Source organism: Anomaloglossus baeobatrachus, chromosome 1 (assembly GCF_048569485.1).
Source record: "Anomaloglossus baeobatrachus isolate aAnoBae1 chromosome 1, aAnoBae1.hap1, whole genome shotgun sequence".
Lineage (NCBI taxonomy): Eukaryota > Metazoa > Chordata > Amphibia > Anura > Aromobatidae > Anomaloglossus > Anomaloglossus baeobatrachus.
In genome coordinates this window covers 506,085,575-506,104,814 of record NC_134353.1, presented here as the reverse complement: position 1 = coordinate 506,104,814, position 19,240 = coordinate 506,085,575, and the positions used below count along the sequence as shown (strand labels likewise).

General features: G+C 45.8%; 1 protein-coding gene across 3 annotated transcripts in view; it reads right to left on the bottom strand.

Moving 5' to 3' along the window:
• SUSD1 (sushi domain containing 1) overlaps positions 1-19,240 on the bottom strand; it is a 404,984-nt gene that overhangs the window by 219,431 nt on the left and 166,313 nt on the right. For all 3 annotated transcript variants that reach the window (XM_075316004.1, XM_075316016.1, XM_075316010.1), the window contains exon 19: positions 14,568-14,757. In XM_075316004.1, coding sequence (XP_075172119.1) covers positions 14,568-14,757 — 190 coding nt within the window. The remainder of the gene's footprint in view (positions 1-14,567; positions 14,758-19,240) is intronic.

Below are 19,240 nucleotides of genomic sequence, written 5' to 3'. Positions count from 1 at the left end.
TAGTTATAATGAGTTGGAGTGTGAAATGCAGGTAGAGGTGCTGCAAATGTCTTTGCACTAGTGTGACTAGACAACAGTCCAATAGCCACGTTTAGGATGCCACTAGGTACACTGAGTGTTTGCTAGTATAATGGCTTAGTTATGAGTTGGAGTGTGCAATGCAGGTTGAGGTGCTGCAAATGTCTTTGCACTAGTGTGACTAGACAACAGTCCAATAGCCACGTTTAGGATGCCACTAGGTACACTGAGTGTTTGCTAGTATAATGGCTTAGTTATAATGAGTTGGAGTGTGCAATGCAGGCAGAGGTGCTGCAAATGTCTTTGCACTAGTGTGACTAGACAAAAGTCCAATAGCCACGTTTAGGATGCCACTAGGTACACTGAGTGTTTGCTAGTATAATGGCTTAGTTATAATGAGTTGGAGTGTGCAATGCAGGTAGAGGTGCTGCAAATGTCTTTGCACTAGTGTGACTAGACAACAGTCCAATAGCCACGTTTAGGATGCCACTAGGTACACTGAGTGTTTGCTAGTATAATGGCTTAGTTATAATGAGTTGGAGTGTGCAATGCAGGTAGAGGTGCTGCAAATGTCTTTGCACTAGTGTGACTAGACAACAGTCCAATAGCCACGTTTAGGATGCCACTAGGTACACTGAGTGTTTGCTAGTATAATGGCTTAGTTATAATGAGTTGGAGTGTGCAATGCAGGTAGAGGTGCTGCAAATGTCTTTGCACTAGTGTGACTAGACAACAGTCCAATAGCCACGTTTAGGATGCCACTAGGTACACTGAGTGTTTGCTAGTATAATGGCTTAGTTATAATGAGTTGGAGTGTGCAATGCAGGTAGAGGTGCTGCAAATGTCTTTGCACTAGTGTGACTAGACAAAAGTCCAATAGCCACGTTTAGGATGCCACTAGGTACACTGAGTGTTTGCTAGTATAATGGCTTAATTATAATGAGTTGGAGTGTGCAATGCAGGCAGAGGTGCTGCAAATGTCTTTGCACTAGTGTGACTAGACAAAAGTCCAATAGCCACGTTTAGGATGCCACTAGGTACACTGAGTGTTTGCTAGTATAATGGCTTAGTTATAATGAGTTGGAGTGTGCAATGCAGGTAGAGGTGCTGCAAATGTCTTTGCACTAGTGTGACTAGACAACAGTCCAATAGCCACGTTTAGGATGCCACTAGGTACACTGAGTGTTTGCTAGTATAATGGCTTAGTTATAATGAGTTGGAGTGTGCAATGCAGGTAGAGGTGCTGCAAATGTCTTTGCACTAGTGTGACTAGCAACAGTCCAATAGCCACGTTTAGGATGCCACTAGGTACACTGAGTGTTTGCTAGTATAATGGCTTAGTTATAATGAGTTGGAGTGTGCAATGCAGGTAGAGGTGCTGCAAATGTCTTTGCACTAGTGGGACTATAGCAAAGTCCAATAGCCACGTTTAGGATGCCACTAGGTACACTGAGTGTTTGCTAGTATAATGGCTTAGTTATAATGAGTTGGAGTGTGCAATGCAGGCAGAGGTGCTGCAAATGTCTTTGCACTAGTGTGACTAGACAAAAGTCCAATAGCCACGTTTAGGATGCCACTAGGTACACTGAGTGTTTGCTAGTATAATGGCTTAGTTATAATGAGTTGGAGTGTGCAATGCAGGTAGAGGTGCTGCAAATGTCTTTGCACTAGTGGGACTATAGCAAAGTCCAATAGCCACGTTTAGGATGCCACTAGGTACACTGAGTGTTTGCTAGTATAATGGCTTAGTTATAATGAGTTGGAGTGTGCAATGCAGGTAGAGGTGCTGCAAATGTCTTTGCACTAGTGTGACTAGACAACAGTCCAATAGCCACGTTTAGGATGCCACTAGGTACACTGAGTGTTTGCTAGTAAAATGGCTTAGTTATAATGAGTTGGAGTGTGCAATGCAGGTAGAGGTGCTGCAAATGTCTTTGCACTAGTGTGACTAGACAACAGTCCAATAGCCACGTTTAGGATGCCACTAGGTACACTGAGTGTTTGCTAGTATAATGGCTTAGTTATAATGAGTTGGAGTGTGCAATGCAGGTAGAGGTGCTGCAAATGTCTTTGCACTAGTGTGACTAGACAAAAGTCCAATAGCCACGTTTAGGATGCCACTAGGTACACTGTGTGTTTGCTAGTATAATGGCTTAGTTATAATGAGTTGGAGTGTGCAATGCAGGTAGAGGTGCTGCAAATGTCTTTGCACTAGTGTGACTAGACAACAGTCCAATAGCCACGTTTAGGATGCCACTAGGTACACTGAGTGTTTGCTAGTATAATGGCTTAGTTATAATGAGTTGGAGTGTGCAATGCAGGCAGAGGTGCTGCAAATGTCTTTGCACTAGTGTGACTAGACAACAGTCCAATAGCCACGTTTAGGATGCCACTAGGTACACTGAGTGTTTGCTAGTATAATGGCTTAGTTATAATGAGTTGGAGTGTGCAATGCAGGTAGAGGTGCTGCAAATGTCTTTGCACTAGTGTGACTAGACAAAAGTCCAATAGCCACGTTTAGGATGCCACTAGGTACACTGTGTGTTTGCTAGTATAATGGCTTAGTTATAATGAGTTGGAGTGTGCAATGCAGGTAGAGGTGCTGCAAATGTCTTTGCACTAGTGTGACTAGACAACAGTCCAATAGCCACGTTTAGGATGCCACTAGGTACACTGAGTGTTTGCTAGTATAATGGCTTAGTTATAATGAGTTGGAGTGTGCAATGCAGGCAGAGGTGCTGCAAATGTCTTTGCACTAGTGTGACTAGACAACAGTCCAATAGCCACGTTTAGGATGCCACTAGGTACACTGAGTGTTTGCTAGTATAATGGCTTAGTTATAATGAGTTGGAGTGTGCAATGCAGGCAGACGTGCTGCAAATGTCTTTGCACTAGTGTGACTAGACAAAAGTCCAATAGCCACGTTTAGGATGCCACTAGGTACACTGAGTGTTTGCTAGTATAATGGCTTAGTTATAATGAGTTGGAGTGTGCAGAGGACAGGAGGGTACAGTGCCAGGATTGTGGGGCTCTGGGTAGAGGAAAGGAAGCCTGCCTTTCTATTCTCTCCTAATAGGGAAATGCAGGGAGTTAATCCCTGACCTTTGCTACACAGACGCTGTCGCTGTTTTCAGGACCTGTCACCTTAACTCTGACCCTGCCCGTACGAGCCCTTAAAAGGACTGATAGATAGTGCTATCCCTATGCTGTCCAGCGTATCCAGTATCGGCGATAGGACAAAGGACGGAGCTGCGCCAGTGATGTCTGACACCAAGGACGCAGAAGAGATAATGGCGTGCTGGAGGAAAATGTCCGGTTTTATAATGCAGGGACATGTGACATGGACATCCTATCACACATGCCGTTGCTTCTCTGGCTAAAAGTCCACTTAGCTGTGTGTGTGTCTGGGATTGGCTGACATGCTGGCCCGCCCCACAAGACGCGCGCGCTTAGGGAAGGAAGACAAGGAAAAAAAAAAAATGGCGATCGCCATTATACAAACAGGAGTGATCTGAAGGCGCTGTTCACGCACACTATACACTGAAATGTCATAATAGTGTGAGTCACAGAGTGACTTACACTATTACAGCGGAAAGCCAGCTAGGAATTAGCTGTTTTTTTGCTGCTAGAACCGTTCTCGAACGTTTCTAGAACTATCGAGCTTTTGCAAAAAGCTCGAGTTCTAGTTCGATCTAGAACAGGCCCCAAAATCACTCGAGCCTAGAACTGGAGAACCACGAACCACGAACCGCGCTCAACTCTACTCATGATGCCATCTATTTTATGAAGTGCACCAGTCCCTCCTGCAGCAAAACAACCTCACAACATGATGCTGCCACCTCAGTGTTTCACAGTTGGGATAGGGTTGTTAGTAGAGATGAGCGAATTGGCCGTGGTTCGGCTCGAGTTCGGTTCGCCGAACGGAGGTCTCGTTCGAGTTCGGTTCGTCGAACGTTCGACGAACCAAACTCGATCCTATAGGATTTAATGGGAGGCAATCACAAACACATAAAAATGCATGATAAATGTACACAAATAGTTAATAAACATTGCCATAACACTTACCGGTCCCCGCGATCCCTCCTGCACTCTGTCTCCTGCCGCTATTCCATCCGATGATCGCTGAATCCTCCCGGTGACCAGCACTGCCAGTAGTGATGCAGGACCTATCGTGAAGTCAAAATAGCCATGTGACCAGTCACGTGGCTATTATCTCATTTGCTACAGACTGGTCACATGACTATGACGCGTCATGTAGGACCTGCGAGTGCATCTCTCCGGTACACGGTGCACATTTGTTTATCGCCGTGTACCGGCGACATGCTCTAGCACACGGTCGACTCCTCGTTCCGTTAGGGACCGGCTGACACAGCCGGTCATTAACGGAGATCACCGTTGCCATAGCAACGCAGTTAGCGGTGACGTCACCGCTAACCGCGGCTCCGGGAGCACCGTTGCTATGGTAACGCGTCTGTCAGCGTTACCGCTGACAGCCAGCAGCAATGATCACTCACGGAGTGAAGGCTGCACGCTGCTTCCCGTGCAGCCTTCACGGAGTGAAGGCTGCACGGGGAGCAGCAGCGTCTTCCCCCATGCAGCAGTGATGGAGCAGAGCTGCATTTGTTGAACGAGAAAGACAGAAGACCATGGATCGTGGAGGGCTGACAGGGGGTAATAAAGATGGAGTCTCTAATGTGTCTGTGTATTTATTTCTAGTAAAGTATTTTTTCTCTGTGAGGTGTCTTTTTTTTAACCCTTTATTGGAGATTCTTAATGGCCGGGTCAAACGTGCCTGACATTAAGAATCTCTGGCTTAATATTAGCTAGTAAAACAAAGCTAGTATTAACTCATTATTACCCAACAAGCCACCCGGCTTCAGGGCTGTTGGAAGAGTTGGATACAGCGCCAGATGATGGCGCTTCTATGAAAGCGCCATTTTCTGGGGCGGCTGCGGACTGCAATTCACAGCAGAGGCGCCCAGAAATCTCGGGCTAACCTGTGCTGCGGATTCCAATCCCCAGCTGCCTAGTTGTACCCGGCTGGACACAAAAATGGGGCGAAGCCCACGTCATTTGTTTTTTAATTATTTCATGAAATAAGTGAAATAATTAAAAAAAACTGGCTTCCCTATATTTTTGGTTCCCAGCCGGGTACAAATAGGCAACTGGGGGTTGGAGGCAGCCCGTGGCTGCCTGCTGTATCTGGCTAGCATACAAAAATATGGCGAAGCCCACGTCATTTTTTTGGTGGGCAAAAAACTTCTGCATACAGTCCTGGATGGAGTATGCTGAGCCTTGTAGTTCTGCAGCTGCTGTCTGCTCTTCTCCATACAGACAGACAGCAGCTGCAGAACTACAAGGCTCAGCATACTCCATCCAGGACTGTATGCAGAAGTTTTTTGCCCCCTGAAAAAATTATGTGGGCTTCGCAATATTTTTGTATGCTAGCCAGGTACAGCAGGCAGTTACGGCTGCCCCCAACCCCCAGTTGCCTATTTGTACCCGGCTGGGAACCAAAAATAAAGGGAAGCCCTTTTTTTATTATTTCATGAATTTCATGAAATAATTAGAGAACAAATGACGTAGGCTTCGCCCCATTTTTGTGTCCAGCCAGGTACAACTAGGCAGCTGGGGATTGGAATCCGCAGCACAGGTTGGCCTGAGCTTTCTGGGCCCCACTGCTGCGAATTGCAGTCTGCAGCCGCCTCAGAAAATGGCACTTTCATAGAAGCGCCATCTTCTGGCGCTGTATCCAACTCTTCCAGCACCTGCCTGCTATACCTGGCTAGCATACAAAAATATGGCGAAGCTCACGTCCTTTTTTTGTAGTTTTTTGGCAAAAAAAATAAAAAATGCTTCCCTGGATTTTCCATTGCCAGTGAAGGTAACACCAAGCAGTGGGCGTTAGCAGCCAGTAGCTGCTTGGATTACCCTTAGCTAGCAATACAAAAAATGCAGCGGGAGCCCATATATTTTTTTTTAATTATTTATTTAAATAACTAAAAACAAAATGGGCTTCCCTGTATTTTGATTGCTGGACATCACAGTGCTGTAAAAATAAATCTTTAAAAAAAATGACGTAGCGCTCCGCGGTATTTTTGATTCTCAGCGCAGATAATGCAGACAGCTATGGGTTGCCACCCCCATCTGCCTGCCGTTACCTTGGTTGGCAATCAAAATACAGGGAAGCCCATTAATTTTTTCTATTTAAAAAATAGTTAAAAAAAAATGACGTTGAGTCCCCCCATTTTTGATAGCCAGCTAGGGTAAAGCAGATGGCTGTAGCCTGAAAACCACAGCTGGCAGCTTTACCGTGGTTGGGGATCCAATGTGGAGGTCCCCCCAGGCTCTTTTTTTATAATTATTTTATAAATATTAATAATTACACAATAAAATTAGGGTCCGCCCCAAATTGGGTCACCAGCCAAGGTAAAGCGGACAGCTGTAGTCTGGTATTCTCAGGGTGGGAAGGTTCATAGTTATTGGGCCTTCACAGCCTAAAAATAGCAGGCCGCAGGCACCCCAGACGTGGCGCATCCACTAGATGCGCCAATCCTGGCGCTTCACCCCAGCTCATCCCGTGCCCTGGTGCAGTGGCAAACGGGGTAATAAATCGGGTTGATACTAGCTGTAAAGTCACCTGAGATCAAGCCCAGTAGTTTGTGATGTCATGGCGTCTATTAGATACCCAACATCATAAACTGTCAGTACTAACAAAAAAAAAAAACAACAAAAGAAATTTATTTGAAAAAACAGTCCCCAAAACATTTCCTCTTTCACCAATTTATTGTAAGAAAAAAAATAAAGGGGTCCCACGACGACTCTGGACCGTCTAGAATATGGGGAGGAGGCACTCAGGGAACGTATCCCCCATTTTCTAGGAGTGCGGACCCTTCATGTGAGGAGTGTGGGTGCAATGAATCTGCACTCACTCTCCCCGGGTCCACAGCAGCACAGTCCATGTCGTAATGGTTGCTACCAAAGTTGCAATGCCCTGCTCATGAGGTAAGGGCATGCCTAATCAGGAGAACTATTCTACATTTCCAAATATTGGTATTTGCTGATATTATTGCTATTCCACCTACTATATATTGGGGATAGGATCTTGGAGATGGAATACCCCTTTAAGTCCAGTTATCCAGCTGAATGAATACTTAACAACAGAGCTCGCTATTTAGATGTGTTTTCTTGTGGCGTATAACGGACTCTCATGTTTGGTAGTCGTTCAGCAGGGAAACTATAAAAGCAAATCCCTCCATTTGGAAATGTAGTATATAGCTCTCCTGATCAATTATGTTCCTTACCTCATGAGCAGGGCATTGCAGTAATAATAATAAGTTATTCATTTATATAGTGTTATTAATTCCATAGCGCTGTATGTCTTTGGAGTGTGGGAGGAAACCGGAGTACCCGGAGGAAACCCACGCAAACACGGGGAGAACATGCAAACTCCTTGCAGATGGTGTCCTTGATGAGAATTGAACCCAGGACCTCAGCGTTGCAAGACTGCAGTGCTAATCACTGAGCCACCGTGCCGCCCAATTAGCTTTCAGATGCATAACCACCACTCACTGTGTCTGAACACAGGAAGCTGAGCTGACAGCCGCTCTGTGCATGCGGCAGCGTCTATTGTGAAGGAGAGGGCCGTGGGGGGATCAACGCTGCACAGGTACCGTGGGACACCGGGGAACACCGGTGGGGTTATAGGGGGTGACCTGGCAGGGCCTGGGAAGGAGTTTTCTGTCGCATGTGTCATGGCACATGCGACAGAAATCAGAGGAGTAGGGTGAATGCGGCTGGCGCGCTGCTGTGCGCGCGGCCATCTTGGATTTCTGGGAGGGCATCAGGGGGGGCACTTTGGCGACACCGGGGGACCGGAGGGGACCGGGGAGGAGATTTATCATGTTTGTTCATGCCAGTTGGGAGATAAATAATTTTTTACCGGCGCTGTCATTTACTGTAACGTGATTATCGGTGTACGGTGTATACCTGTGATCACGTTAGCGGGGACCGGAAAAACCGTCCTGAATCATGATCTCCAGGGTCTCAGCTAGCCCTGAAACCCCGGAGATTTTCTGACGCTGGGGGGCGTTATTCACTTATTTCTGCCTGCTGTTTATAAACGGCAGATCAGAATAAGGCTACATTAACACGACCGATCCATTTTTGCGGTCTGCAAAAAACAGTCTGTTTTTTTTCACGGGTGCATCCGTGTGGCATCCTTTTCCGTTCCGTAGACGGTCCGTATGTCATCTGTTTGTCATCCGTGTGCCTTCCGTTTTTTTTGTGTACTGCAAAAAAACTGAAGGAGGGTAAATGCATAAATTTACCCAGGATCCATAGCTTCATCCTACATGAGGCGGTCACATGTTCACTCCAGTGCCATTTTCTACTGCTTTTCACAGCGTAGAGCGCTCTGGTGATTTTCTTGTGCTTGTGCACTTCATATCAGTCTTTTCTGTCATTATAATGGCAGAAAGACACATAATGTCCCACTCTCCTGCATTTTGTAATTTTGCACCCTTTGGTGCCTTTCATGTGGCACTAAGGGGTGCTTAGCTTTGTATTTAGCCAAAAAAAGAAAAAAAAAAATGACGTAGGGTTCCCCCTATTTTTGTAGCCAGCTAGGGTAAAGCAGACGGCTGCAGCCTGCAGACCACAGCTGGCAACCTCACCTTGGCTGGTAATCCAAAACTGAGGACACCCCACGCTGTTATTTTAAATTAAATAAATAATTAAAAAAAAAAACACATAGGGTTCCCCCCAAAATTGGATCACCAGCCAAGGTATAGCAGACAGCTGGGGTCTGATATTCTCAGACTAGGGAGGTCCATGGTTATTGGACTCTCCCCAGCCTAAAAATTGCAGGCCGCAGCCGCCCCAGAAGTGGCGCTTCCATTAGATGTGCCAATCCTGGTGCTTCGCCCCAGCTCATCCCGCGCCCTGGTGCGGTGGCAAACGGGGTAATATATGGGGTTAATACCAGATGTGTAATGTCACCTGGCATCAAGCCCTGGGGTTGGTGAGGTCAGGCGTCTATCAGATACCCGACATCACCAACCCAGTCAGTAATAAAAAAAAATAGACGACAAACACATTTTTATTTGAAAAAACACTCCCCAATACATTCCCTCTTTAACCAATTTATTAGAAAGAAAAACAAATCCAGGTCTGGTGTAATCCAAGGGGTTGCCATGACGATCCACACTGTCTCAGTCAATAAAGAGCAGGATGTTCCCCATTGGCTGGGAGAGCAGTGCAGTGACCTGAGCTAACATCAATGGGTCAGCCCAGGTCACTGCAGGGCATGACAAGTGCTGCTGTCAGCGAGGTACATTACCTGCGCTGATCTCCTGCACTGCCGACAGCACCTGTCATTGAGTTCAATGACCGTCGCCTTCACAGCCAAGTATCGCGAGAGGCCCGTGACGTCACCGGTAGTCAGTCTCGGGTCGGAAGCGAGAGAAGGTGATGTGACAAGCGGCGGCCATGGAGGACAGTGACGGCGCTGAGGTCGGGACTTCATCACCGCAGGTAAGCCGAGCGGGACCATGTGTGCAGAGTGCCAGGAGGACGTCAGTGTCGTGGACTGCATGGCGGGGGACGTGTGTGTGTGTGTGTGTACATGCCGCGTGCAGGAGGGGGCGGAGTGAGCTGAGCGGGGAAGTGTGGGCTTCCTGCACGTAACTAGGATAAACATCGGGTTACTAACCAAAGCGCTTTGCTTGGATACCCGATGTTTATCTTGGTTACCAGCTTCTGACAGGCTGCCAGCGATGGCTCCTGCACACTGTAGCTGTAAAAAGCCCTGCTTTTTGCTGCTAGAACCGTTCTCGAACGTATCTAGAACTATCGAGCTTTAGCAAAAAGCTCGAGTTCTAGTTCTATCTAGAACAGCCTCCAAAATCACTCGAGCCGCAAACTGGAGAACCTCGAACCGCGAACCGCGCTCAACTCTAGTTGTTAGGCTTCAAAGCTTCTCCATTTTTCCTCCAAATGTAATGATGGTCATTATGGCCAAACAGTTCAATTTTAGTTTCGTCAAACCACAGATTATGTCTCCAAAAATTAAGATTTTGTTCCTGTGTGCATCTGCAAACATTAATAGGCTTTTTTATGTTTCTTTTGGAGTAATGGCTTCTTCATGGCAGAGTGGCCTTTCAGCCCATTTTGATATAGTATTCATTTCACTGTGGATGACACAATCTTACCATCTTCCACCAGTATCTTCACAAGGTCTTTTGCTTTTGCTCTTGAGTTGATATGCACATGTCTGACCAAAGCACAGTCATCTCTGGTACACAGAACCCCTTCTCCTTTCTGAGCGATATAATGGCTGGACATTCTCATTTTGTTTGTACTTGTGTATAATTGTTTGCACAGCTGAACAAGGCACCTTCTTGTGTGGTATGATGGCTGGACATTCCCATTTCGTTTGTACTTGCATATAATTGTTTGTACAGATGAATGAGGCACCTTCAGGTATCTAGAAATTGCACACAAGGATGAACCAGACTTGTGCAAGTCCACAATTCTCTTCCTGAGATCTTGGCTGATTTCTTTTGACTTTCCCGTGATGGTACACAAAGAAGTAGTGTGTTTCAGGTGTGTATTAAAATACATCCACAGGTGTGTCTCTAATTAACTCAGATGTTGCCAATAAACCTATCAGAAGCTTCCAATGACATCATCTTATTTGCTGAAAGGCATAGTACTCTTAAGCGGGCTTTACACGCTGCGACATCGCTAATGCGGAGTCGTTGGGGTCACGGAATTCGTGACGCACATCCGGCCACATTAGCGATGCCGTTGCGTGTGACACCGATAAGCGATTTTGCATCGTTGCAAAAACGTGCAAAATCGCTAATTGGCGACATGGGGGTCCATTCTCAAATCTCGTTACTGCAGCAGTAACGAGGTTGTTCCTCGTTCCTGCGGCAGCACACATCGCTGCGTGTGATGCCGCAGGAACGAGGAAGCTCCCCTTACCTGCCTCCCGGCCGCTATGCGGAAGGAAGGAGGTGGGCGGGATGTTACGTCCCGCTCATCTCCGCCCCTCCGCTGCTATTGGGCGGCGGTTCAGTGAAGTTTCAGTGACGTCGCTGTGACGCCGCATGGACCGCCCCCTTAGAAAGGAGGCGGTTCGCCGGTCACAGCGACGTCGCCGGACAGGTAAGTATGTGTGACGGCTCTGGGCGATGTTGTGTGGCACGGGCAGCGATATGCCCGTGTCGCGCAACAGATGGGAGCGGGTACCCACACTAGCGATATCGGGACCGATATCGCAGTGTGTAAAGTAGCCTTTAGTGTATGTAAACGTTTGACTTTTGCAGAAAGTAATAAAAATGCCTTAAAACATTCTCTGTCTCTCATTATTCTGACATTTGGCAAATATAAATCATTTTGGTAATACTAATTGACCTAAAATGGGAAAGGTTTATTCTGATTTCATTTCAGATAGTGAGAAAAACCTGCAGATGTGTCTTTTTAGATAGTGGATGTAAACTTTTGGTTTCAACTGTATCTAGCTATCTATCTATCTATCTATCTATCCATCCCTCTATCTATCTATCCCTCTATCTATTTATCCCTCTACCTATCTATCTATCTATCTATCCATCCCTCTATCTATCTATCTATCTATCTATCCATCCCTCTATCTATCTATCCCTCTATCTATCCCTCTACCTATCTAGCTATCTATCTATCCCTCTATCTATCTATCTATCTATCTAATCTATCGCCTTAGCTTAGTCTCTTAGGGGTACGTCACACACAGCGAGATCGCTACTGAGATTGCTGCTGAGTCACGTTTTTTGTAACCTCATTAGCGATCTCGCTGTGTGTGACACTGAGCAGCGATCTGGCCCCTTCTGTGAGATCGCTGCTCGTTACACACAGTGCTGGTTCGTTTTTTTATTGTTGCTCTCCCGCTGATAAGCACACATCGCTGTGTGTGACAGCGAGAGAGCAACAATCCTGAATGTCCAGGGAGCAGGAGCCGGCGTCTGACAGCCTGCGGTAAGCTGTAACCAAGGTAAACATCGGGTAACCAAGGTGGTTACCCGATATTTACCTTCGTTACCAGCCTCCGCAGCTCTCACACTGCCAGTGCCGGCTCCTGCTCCCTGCACACGCTAAGCGAAGCGGTGGGAGCTGGTAACTAAGGTAAACATCGGGTAACCATAACCGATGTTTACCTTAGTTACCAGTGTCCGCAGCTTCCAGACGCCGGCTCCGTGCAAGCGCAGCGTCGCTTGCACGTCGCTGCTGGCTGGGGGCTGGTCACTGGTCGCTGGTGAGATCTGCCTGTTTGACAGCTCACCAGCGACCATGTAGCGACGCAGCAGCGATCCTGACCAGGTCTGATCGCTGGTGGGATCGCTGCTGCGTCGCTAAAGTGTGAAGGTACCCTTAGGCATAGCTTAGGTGACTGTTTTATTTGTTTTTAATCTCTTGTTTTGCATGACTGAAAAAAACGGAATTTCGTTAAGTTGCATAGACGTTGCGTCCCCTCAGAATTCAATGAGAACTTCTGATCTGTTCTATTTGTATATGTATTACACTGTATATAGGACAGTCTGAGCTACACATTCTGCCTGTATATTCAGTTACACATGTTTCTTTATCATGTTAGACATAACATATGCTTGGATGGCTGCAAATTGATCCTCTGGATTCTGATAACAACATTAGCCATTTTTATCAACTCTCTCCATCTCACATTTGTAGATCTGTTCCCAGTCTCAAAAGGAGATATTATGAATTTTGTCCTGATATGATCACACAAAGGAGTGTTGTTAAACACTTAGTGCACATTTTCGGCTGATTTTCCATATAATCTGTAAATTGCAGCTCTATGTGGTTTGTTTCTTTCACGTGCTCCTAACCTATTTACTGACTCTTGCTTCTTCCTAATTAAGCAATAAAGCCGGCAGCATTATCTGTGCTTATTTCCAAACACTGCAGCAAAATTAGATCTTCATATGATCATTAAGGCCATTTTTAGAGAGATAATTATAGCTAATTACTGATTAGGATATTTTTTGTCCTTTCTCTTACAATATAATGTAGTGAATGGACAGTAATTAAAATGGGGCATAATGCTGAAATACAGCTGATTGTCTTAATGGCAATTTGTCACATTGTACATGGTGTCTGATCTACAGGCAGCAGATTATACAGTAGAAATAGATGAGGAAAACATTCTGTATAACTGGTATTTTTATTCATTTAAATCTTATTTTTTACATAGGAGTCCAGTAGGCGGATTGACAGCACATGTACATCACTGACGTGTACTTTTTTTTTTACAAGTGAGGTACACTTTAGAAAATGGCATTTCACATGGCACTGAGATAGTACCAAGACATAGATTGTTTACTCGTTGTTTAATTGGACTTAACACGTAGACAGCATCAAAAACACACAAAAAAAGCTTTTGTAGGTTCCAACCAGAGCAGACCTCAAAAAAGTAATGGAAAATTGCTAGAAAGGTAAATGAATGCAGTGATATATATTCTTTGTGATAGCATGCTGAGTATATTGAGGAAATTAGCCTATTCTAAAAAGTGCACCATTCTTCCTAAACCTCATAGACAGTATTGGTGAAGTATTTGGTGGTAAAACAATGAACGTTCACCCCAAGCAGTATTTAAATATATAGAATTAAATAGTCTTTTAAATACATAAAGTGAAATGACAGCTGGTTCATCTTCCCCGAAATACAGCCAGCATGAATCACACACTGGCTTTCTCATTGTTTTACTCCGAAATGATGCAGCATATTTAGAAACCAGCCAAAAACCTAGCCATTTGGTGACTAATCCAAGAGGCCGGTCTCTAGCAACTTCTCACTACCCCGTTCCCTTTGTCTGACAAGTCTCTCCCTATACAGACATACAGGGAGAGACCTGTCACTGAAGGGAAATGGATCCAGGAGAAGCCACCAGAAACCAGCCTTTTGGACTAGTCAGCCAAGTGGCCTGATCCCCAGTCAACTTTTAGATCATTGGTCCCCAACCTTTCCGACCTCATGAGCCACATTCAGCTCTGAGAGAGGTTCACCAGTCACATTTAGCTCCTGACATCACTTTTGACCCTGTACCACCAATACCAGTATGACAAGAGCAAAAAGCTTTTCCACAGAAATCACCACACCGAGGCAGTGTACTAATATACCTCCATCCATACCTTCTCTTCTGGGATGCACTACTCACAAAAGTCGCCATCTGGAGACCTGCTCTTCATAACTGCTTGTAAGACCTGGTGAAAATGCACCTTCCTGGCAGACTGCTGCAAGCCACACATTATGAGACCATGAGCCACACGAGGCTCCCGAGCCACAGGTTGAGGACCTTTGTTCTAGATGCATGTCTTCTCTAAAATGCCACATCACTTCAAAGTAAAATATACAGTACCTACTGGAAATGACATAGCCAGACTCTGATTTATGCTGTCTTTGGTTGGTGCAGGATGAATCAGCTGTCAGGTTCATATATACTGTGTATATATTTCCCATCTGAAGTAGTGCCATGGTAATTGCATACCTGAATTTGGGGTAAACATAAAAATTTTCAGAGGATACTGAGGATAAAATGCTGATACCACATCCACTGTGTAGTTAATGCCTTTCTGCAATTCAAAGCACACAACGGGTTGTTTCTCATGTGTGGTGACATTAAATATCATCTTGTGTGAGATGTGCTTCTCATTCCTTCTATAACCGTAGATAAAGAACTGAAAAATAAAGCAAATGGATAGAGCTGTAAGAATGTTTTTTTTAGTTTATTTTCTGCTATGTGGGCAAAGTTTAATGACTCCATATGTTTCCGGCTGAGTCATCTATTGCGATTTTTTAAAAAGCCGGAAGTTTTGGCTCAGCTCTACTCCAATCACCCCCTGGAGTAATTTTATACATGTTTTTAAAAATAAAAACTTTTTTTGCGATATTTTGAATAAGATGTAACTTGTTGCTCAAAAAGTCACAAAAATGGTTAGTGGCAAGAAAGAAGCCCTTTTTCTTACTTGGCACCAAATTCATCAACTGCGTGGGTCATTTTGATGAATTTGGCTCAATAAACATCACAGAATACCTCAAGACAGAAAAAAAAAAGCTAAGAAAAAAATGTAATGACTTTTTCCATGTACAGAAAAGTCTTTTTTCTCTCAAATATTGTTCACAAATTGGTCTAAATCTGTGTTAATGAGCATTTCTCCTTTATGAGATAATAAATCCCCCTCACAGGTGTGGCATATCAAGATGCTGATCAGACAGCATGATTATTGCACAGGTGTGCCTAAAGCCCGCTACACACGCTTCAATAGATCTCACAATCCGTCGTTGGGGTCAAGTTGTAAGTGACGCACATCCGGCATCGTTTGTGAGGTATCTGCGTGTGACATCTACGTGCGATCAGGATTGAACGCAAAACCGTTGATCGCAAACACATCGTATCTTTGTCTAGAATTGAGCGTTTTGTTGCATGAACCTGGTCAATTGTAACGTGTGACATCCCTCATACGATTTTGGTGTCTGATGCTATGTGCGCAGGTGTGCGCTCTGCACCGCAGCTTAGAAAAGGTCCGCTTCAGAGCACAGCTGAAAAGCTGCGTTCTGAAGCACCTCACAATGTCTGTCATTCACTATTCTCTGTCAGTCGGTCACTATCTCTGTCCCTCACTCTCTGTCCATGTCAGTCTATCCCCCTCTCTCATATACTCACCGATCCCCGATCTCCGGCGCTGCACGGCATTCACATTGCTCCGGCGGCTTTTACTGTTTTGAAAAAGCCGGCCGCCCATTAAACAATCTCGTATTCCCTGCTTTCCCCGCCCACCGGCGCCTATGATTGGTTACAGTGAGACACGCCCTCACGCTGAGTGACAGGTGTTACACTGCACCCAATCACAGCAGCCGGTGGGTGTGTCTATACTGTGTAGTGAAATAAATAATTAAATAATTAATAAAACGGCGTGCGGTCCCCCCAATTTTAAAACCAGCCAGATAAAGCCATACGGCTGAAGGCTGGTATTCTCAGGATGGGGAGCTCCACGTTATGGGGAGCCCCCCAGCCTAACAATATCAGCCAACAGCCGCCCAGAATTGCCGCATACATTAGATGCGACAGTTCTGGGACTGTACCCGGCTCTTCCCGATTTGCCCTGGTGCGTTGGCAAATCGGGGTAATAAGGAGTTATTGGCAGCCCATAGCTGCCAATAAGTCCTAGATTAATCATGTCAGGCGTCTATGAGACACCTTCCATGATTAATCTGTAAATTACAGTAAATAAACACACACACCCGAAAAAATAATTTATTAGAAATAAAAAACACAAACATATACCCTGGTTAACCACTTTAATCAGCCCAAAAAAGCCCTCCATGTGGCGTAATCCAGGATGCTCCAGCGTCGCTTCCAGCGCTGCTGCATGGAGGTGACCGGAGCTGCAGAATACACCGCCGCTCCTGTCACCTTCACGCAGCTAATGAAGACAGCCGCGCGATCGGCTGAGCTGTCACTGAGGTTACCCGCTGTCACTGGATGCAGCGGTGGCCGCGGGTAACCTCAGTGACAGCTCAGCTGATCGCGCTACTCACCTCAGTTGCTGCGTGGAGGTGAGAGGAGCGGCGGTGAGTAGCGCGATCAGCTGAGCTGTCACTGAGGTTACCCGCGGCCACCGCTGCATCCAGTGACAGCGGATAACCTCAGTGACAGCTCAGCTGATCGCACGGCTGTCTTCAGTTGCTGTGTGTAGGTGACAGGAGCGGCGGTGTCTGCTGCAGCTCCGGTCACCTCCATGCAGCAGAGCTGGATGCGACGCTGGAGCATCCTGGATTCCGCCGGACATGGAGGGCTTTTTTGGGCTGATTAAAGTGGTTAACCAGGGTATATGTTTGTGTTTTTTATTTCTAATAAAGGATTTTTTCGGGTGTGTGTGTTTATTTACTGTCAGTTACAAATTAATCATGGAAGGTGTCTCATAGACGCCTGACATGATTAATCTAGGACTTATTGGCAGCTATGGGCTGCCAATAACTCCTTATTACCCCGATTTGCCAACGCACCAGGGCAAATCGGGAAGAGCCGGGTACAGTCCCAGAACTGTCGCATCTAATGTATGCGGCAATTCTGGGCGGCTGTTGGCTGATATTGTTAGGCTGGGGGGCTCCCCATAACGTGGAGCTCCCCATCCTGAGAATACCAGCCTTCAGCCGTATGGCTTTATCTGGCTGGTTTTAAAATTGGGGGGAACCGCACGCCGTTTTTTTTAATTATTTAATTATTTATTTCACTACACAGTATAGGCACGCCCACCGGCTGCTGTGATTGGGTGCAGTGTGACACCTGTCACTCAGCGTGGGGGCGTGTCTCACTGTAACCAATCATAGGCGCCGGTGGGCGGGGTAAGCAGGGAATATGAGATTGTTTAATGGGCGGCCGGCTTTTTCAAAATAGTAAAAGCCGCCGTAGCAGTGTGAATGCCGTGCAGCGCCGCGCCGGGGATCGGTGAGTATATGAGAGAGGGCTGCTCAATTCAGTTACTCAGGGGATTAGCGGTCACCGGTGAGTCCTTCACTGGTGATCGCTAATCAGGACACGACACAGACAGAGACGCAGCATGACCATGAAGTCGGGTGAAGTTCACCCGAGTTCATTCTGACAGTGCGGCTCGGTCTGTGTCTGCTGTCATCTGCCATTCAGCTCTACTACATGGCTGTCTGTGTCTGCTGTCAGCGGCCATGTAGCAGAGCTGAATGGCAGATGACATAGTAAAACCGCATCCCTACACATTACACACGCTTGTCAAGTCAATAAATAAAAAAAAAAAAAGGTGCCCAATGCATACGTCACAGAACACATGATCTAAAGGATCGCACACAAAATTGATCAATTTAACATAGACTACTAACGCTCGTGTGACAGCAAATGAACGACCTACGTGCAATCTCATAAGATCCCGTATGCAACCTGGGCGTGTCACATCGCAAATGCGATTGTACAACTCATTGCAACGTGTAAAGCAGGCTTTAGGCTGGCTACAATAAAATGCTACTCAAAACTGCACATTTTAATCATACAGCACAATGTCACATATCGCAAGTTTTGAGGGCGCGTGCAGTTGGCATGTTGACTGCAGGAATATCCACCAGAGCTGTTGCCCATACATTGAATCTTTATTTCCCTACCTAAGCTGACTCAAAAGGTGCTTCAGAGACTTTGTCAGTACATCCAAATAGCATCACAACCGTAGACCATGTGTAATCACACCAGTCCTAGACCTCAACATCCAGTATCTTCAACTCCATCATCATTTGATACCGGACAGCTGCTGCAATAATCTGTTTAAATACCCAAAGAATTTCTTCGCAAACTGTCAGAAACCATCTCCGTGAAGCTCATCTGCTGCTCGTCATCCTCATCAGTGTCTTCACATGACTACAATTCGTCATTGTAACCAACTTGAGTGGGCAAATGCTCACCTTCAATAGCGTCTACCTCGTTGGAGAGGTGTTCTCTTTACGGATGAATCCTAGTTTTCACTGTGCATGGTAGATGGCAGACTATGTGGGTTAGCTGTTTTCTGATGTCAACGTTGTGAATTTAGTTGCCCGTGGTGGTGGTGGGGTTATAGTATGGGCAGATATGTTATGGACAACAGACACAGGTGTATTTCATTGATGCCATTTTGAATGCACAGAGATACTGTGATGAGATCCTCAGGTCCATTGTGGGGCCATTCATCCATGACCATCACCTCATGTTGCAGTATGATAATGCACGGCCCCATGTTGCAAGAATCGGTATACAATTCCTGGAAGCTGAAAACATCCCAGTTTTTGCATGGCAGCATACTCACTAGACATGTCACTTATTGGTTTGGGATGTCCTGGATTGGTGTATAGAACTGCGTGTTCAAGTTCCTGTCAATATCCAGCAACTTCACACAGCCATTGAAGAGGAGTGTACCAACAGTCCAAGGGCCACACCCAACAACCTGATCAACTCTATGCTCTATGGGAAGGAAATGTGTTGCACTCCATGAGGCAAACAGTGGTCACAACAGATCCTGACTGGCTTTATGACTCTCCTCAATAATGTAAAACTGCACATTTTAGAGTGGCCTTTTATTGTGGCCAGCCTAAGGCACACCTGTGCAATTATCATGCTGTATACTCAGCATCATGATATTCCACACCTGTAAGGTAGATGGATTATCT